Source organism: Elephantulus edwardii, unplaced genomic scaffold (genome assembly GCF_000299155.1).
Source record: "Elephantulus edwardii isolate Elephantulus edwardi_28Jun2011 unplaced genomic scaffold, EleEdw1.0 scaffold00026, whole genome shotgun sequence".
Taxonomy (NCBI): Eukaryota; Metazoa; Chordata; class Mammalia; order Macroscelidea; family Macroscelididae; genus Elephantulus; species Elephantulus edwardii.
Window position 1 is genome coordinate 4,540,398 of NW_006399776.1, and position 4,961 is coordinate 4,545,358.

General features: G+C 36.4%; 1 protein-coding gene across 2 annotated transcripts in view; it reads left to right on the top strand.

Moving 5' to 3' along the window:
• TMEM87A (transmembrane protein 87A) overlaps window positions 1–4,961 on the top strand; it is a 53,506-nt gene that overhangs the window by 23,256 nt on the left and 25,289 nt on the right. For both annotated transcript variants that reach the window (XM_006882979.1, XM_006882980.1), the window contains exon 7: window positions 4,330–4,447. In XM_006882979.1, coding sequence (XP_006883041.1) covers window positions 4,330–4,447 — 118 coding nt within the window. The remainder of the gene's footprint in view (window positions 1–4,329; window positions 4,448–4,961) is intronic.

The window sequence follows — 4,961 nt, forward strand, 5'->3', positions numbered from 1 at the left end:
CTACCGTTCTTCTATTCTTAAGGAGTGCTTTGCTTATTCGGGGCTTTTTTCCATTCCATACGAAATTGGAGATTGCCTTTTCCATCTCGTTGAAGAATGTGATTGGTATTTGTATTGGGATTGCATTAAATGTGTAAATTGCTTTTGGTAGTATTGCCATTTTCACAACATTGAGTCTTCCTATCCATGAGCAAGGGATATTCTTCCACTTTTCAAGATCTCTTTTAGTTTACAAACTTTTTTAAAAACTTATTTTCTAACCTATCTTTTTCTGTAGGGAAGTCTTCTCTTAACCTTTTCCCCATTAAAAACAAAGCCATTTTTATGGTTAATTAAAATTCCTACTTTGATTTAAGTAGTAATGTAGTTATATTTAACATTATAATCTTGTCCTAGGACTACTTAACTAAAAATACAAATTTATTCGGGACAAAATCACTCATATTTTTCTGAGAACGTTCACAACTCTAATTTTCTCACTTTACTAAATACTTAATGAGGTTAGCAAAGATCTATTGAAGGGAAGTAAAAAAATTTGAGGCAGTATCTTGCAGATTCTGACTTAAATTGTTAAGCTTGGAGGAGATAAATAGTAGAGATTGTAGCTAATTAATAGCATTGAATCAGGTGTCCTAAATTAAAATATAACTCCCTAAATTTTAACTTTCTTTGGGCAAAGTATTCTTTTGTGCCTGTATTCCTTATATTACAAAATGGACATAATAATACCTACCTGATAAGATTGTTATGAGGCTTAAGAAGGTAATAATAATGTGTCATTACCGGCTAACAGCTTAACAAAAGGCTGGCATACAAATTATTTTTTTTGCATTGTTAAACATTCTGTATCCCTGGAATTTGAGAAGTAATACTTTTTTCCTTGAAATTGAGATAATTTTAACCTAAAAGTAATAAAATATTTTATTACCCTAAGCAGAGTTTTACAGAATAATGAGTTGGTTCAGAATTCAGTTAATTATAGGTAATAAAACATGTGCCCATAAATTTTTATCAAAATTGTCTCTAAGTCTAGCCAGGGAGAGATTAGGCAGAAATTAATACAAGTATGATTCAAGATGGCATTTATGTTCTTAAGTTGTTAATATAAACTAGTAACAAGACTCAAACTATGCCAAGAAATTTGGAGCACAGAGCTACCTAACCAACTGAATAGAAGAGATTCCTATTTATTCCCATTCCCAAGAACGGTGATCCAGCAGAATGTGGAAAATATCAAACATCATTAATGGCTCTTGGAAGCAAAATATTGCTGAAGATCATTTACAACTGGCTAGAACAGTACAGTGGCAGAGAACTGACAGAAGTTTACATTGGTTCTCGTTACCTGGGAACAGGCCATGGCACCAGAGATACCATTGTTGATAATCAGATGGATCTTGGCAGAAAGAGACTACTAGAAGAATGTCTATTTGTGTTTTATTGATTATGCAGAGGTATTTGACAGTGTAGATAATAACAAACTGATTAACATTGAGGAGAATGGGAATCTCAAAACATTTCATCATGCTTATATGAAACCTATACCCAGACCAAGAAGCTGTTTTCTAAACACGGTAAAGGAACTGCATGGTTTAAAATCAATAAAAGTATGTGTCAGGGTTGTATCCTTTCTTCACATCTGTTTAATCTGTGTGCTGAGCAAGTCATTTGAGAAGCTAGACCCTGAAAAATGTGATGTCAGGACAGAATGAAGACTCATTAACAACTTGCATTATGCAAATGACACAACCTTTCTTGCTGAAAGTGAGGAGAGCTTGAAGCACTTGCTACACAAGATCAAAGACTTGTTGTTAGGTGCCGTCAAGTGAAGTAAACCCCATAGCGACCCTGTGAACAACAGATCTGAACCCTGTCCTATCCTGTGCCATCCTCATTCTTCCTGACACACTGGAGCCATTGTGGCAGTCACTTGTACACACAGTTCAACTATTGAGGGTCTTCCTCTCCTTTGCTGACCCTCTGCCTTTCCAAGCATCATAACCCTCTCCAAGGAATAGCCTCTTCTAGCAACATCCCCAAACTATATGTAATGAATCTTTATCATCTTTGCCTCCAGGGAATACTCTGGCACACATTCTCCAAGACACATTTGTTTGCTTTTTGGGCAGTCCATGGGATCAAAGACTACAGCATTTAATATGGGTTACATCTCAGCATCAGGAAGACAAAATTTCTTACCACTGGGGCAGTAGGCAAGATTGAAATTGTCAGTGACTTCATCTTACTTGGATTCATGATTAACACCCTGATATCAGCAGTTAAGAAATCAAAAGACTTATTGTGTTGGGAAAGTCTTATTGTCAGGAACATCTCCAAAGTACTGAGGAGCAGTGATGTCAATTTGAAGACTAAAGTGTGCTTGTGTTTAGGCCATAGTTTTTTTAAATCATTTGCTATGGATCTGAGAGCTGGACAATGAATAAGGATGACAGAAGAAAAGCTGATACATTTTAGCTGTGACATTTTAGGAGAGTACTGAATATCCCATGGACTTGCAAAAGAACAAAACATACATGTCTTGAAGAAGGTATAGCTGGAGTGCTTCTTAGAGACAGGGATGGTGAAGCTTCATCTCACATATTTTGGACGTGTTGCTAAAAGAGACTATTCTTTGGAAGGGAACATCACGTTAGGAAAGGGGGAAGGAAGGTCAGTGAACAAAAGGAAAACCCTCAACGTGATCGATTTAACACAATGACTGCAGCAATGATGAGGATGACACAGGATAGGATATGGTTCAGATCTGTTGTTGGTAGGATCGCTGAGTCATACTTAATGACACATAAAAAGAAATGTTCTTCTTAACATGTAGAGCGCCTTTTGAGAACTTGATAAACACTCTGGTCTCTCAGGAAAAGGCATAAATGGGTGAATTTTGTTATCCTCTTTGAAGAGTGCTAGATCAGTTGAAGATCCCCTAGAGATCTCTAGATAAAATCTTCTCCTTTTAAGAGAAGATCATAGTAAATGGAAAGTCAGTAATACTGTGTCTGAGATATGTGAAAAAGAAACCAGTTGTTTTCTGTGTGCCTCTGTTTTATCTTGGTATCCTAGTTTTTGTGGTTCATAGTCCGTCTCTAGCATATATAGCAGCTGATCTTGTGGAGGTTTTCTGTGAGGTGTGAGTATAAATAATAAGCTCTCTGGCCTTGGGTCAAATTCTTCCAAACCAGAAATTCTTGTTAATGTGGAAGCTGTTAGCTTCCTTAACTTTGGGGAGTAGTAAGTCTTCCTTTCTACATATACTAGAAAAAGATTTAGTTTTTTATGTAAATGTGAAACCATACCAGCAGGAGTTCTGGCCATTAAGAAAAAGGGAATTGGATTAAAATGTTGGTGTTCATAATACATATTTACCGACATCAAGATGGATTTTTTAAAGAGTATTTAAATAACTTCCTTAACTTGTTCAAAAATCTGTATAAAATAAAATTTAATGTTTTGGCATGATTAGGTTAAAATATGTTAATTTTAATTGTTTTAGTTGAAATTTTCCTTGTTGCTATCTGCCATCGAGTCACCTGACTCAGTGACTCCGTAGGTAATAGCTCTGAACCTGCCTATTCTGAGCCTAACTGACTCCAACACACCTACTTCCATTACTCCATTTATTATGTCAATCTGTCTTACCTGGAATCTTCCTCTCCTGCACTGATGTCCTTCTGCAAGGACTGTTCCCTCCTGGCCATATCCCCAAAGTATGTGAGATGGAGCTTCAGAATCCTTCCCTCCAAGGAGAAACTTGGTTTCACCCTCTCTGAGGCAAAATTGTTTGTTTTCTTTGTGGTCCATACTATATTCAGTACTTTTCTGATGTCCCACTACTTGAAGGCATTGATTCTTCTTCTCTCATCCTTAGTCAATGTGCATTTCTCTGATTCATAACGAGTAATTGCAAAGACCATGGCCTGGATTAGGTGCACCTGTCTCTAGACTGACATCATTGCTCTTTTGAACTTTTGGAGAGGCCCCTGACAGCTGACTTTCAATGCAATTGGCCTTTTGCTTTCCTGACTGCTGTTCTGAGAGTTTGTAAATGTTCCATATGATAAAAATAAATAGATTCAGTATGAGACTTTTTGTGTGTGTGTGTTAACATGATGAGAACTTTGTTAACATTCCTTAATAATTATTTTATTGTTAAAGATTTGGAGAAAGGTCTTCATTTTGTTGTGCTTACTATTTTAATGGATATGTGTTTCTAGTCAGATTTCTAGAGCAAAATACTGTTTTGTTGTGGGTTTTCTTTTTAATTAATCTATTTGAAATTCTTAAGGGTGAAGGTTTGATTTCTGTCTTCCACTCTAGGTAATGCATGAACCATTGAAAACATGGCAAGATGCACCATACATTTTTATTGTACATATTGGTTTTTCATCTTCAAAGGAGTCATTGAAGGAAAATTCTCCAAGTAATCTTTTTACCAGTAAGTTAAATATGTTTTCTTTTTAAAAACAAAACAAAACTGTGTTTAATTCTCTGTTGTGTCATAACTAGTAGATTAGTATAAAATTACTTTAAAGAGGGTAGTAAATTTTTATGAATGTGTATTGTCCAATTTTTTTAAATGAATTTTAATGGAAGTTTACAGAGACTCAAATATTTTTGTATGTTGTTGTTATGTGCTGTTGAGTCACCTGCGACCCATAATAACCTTATGTACAGCAGCTCTGGACCCTGCCCTGGTCTGAGCCAGTCTCACTGATTCCAACAATCAACCCCCATTGCCCTAGTTACTGTGTCAGTCCATATCATCCAGGGTCTTCCTCTCCTGTGCTATCCCTCCACCCTTCCATGCATGATGTCCTTCTCCAGGGATCTGTTCCTCCTGGCCACATGCCCAAAGTATGTGAGATGGCGCTTCAAAATCCTACCCTTCAAGGAGAAACTTGGTTTCAACTTCTCCAACACAAACCTATTTGTTTTCTTGATGCTCCATG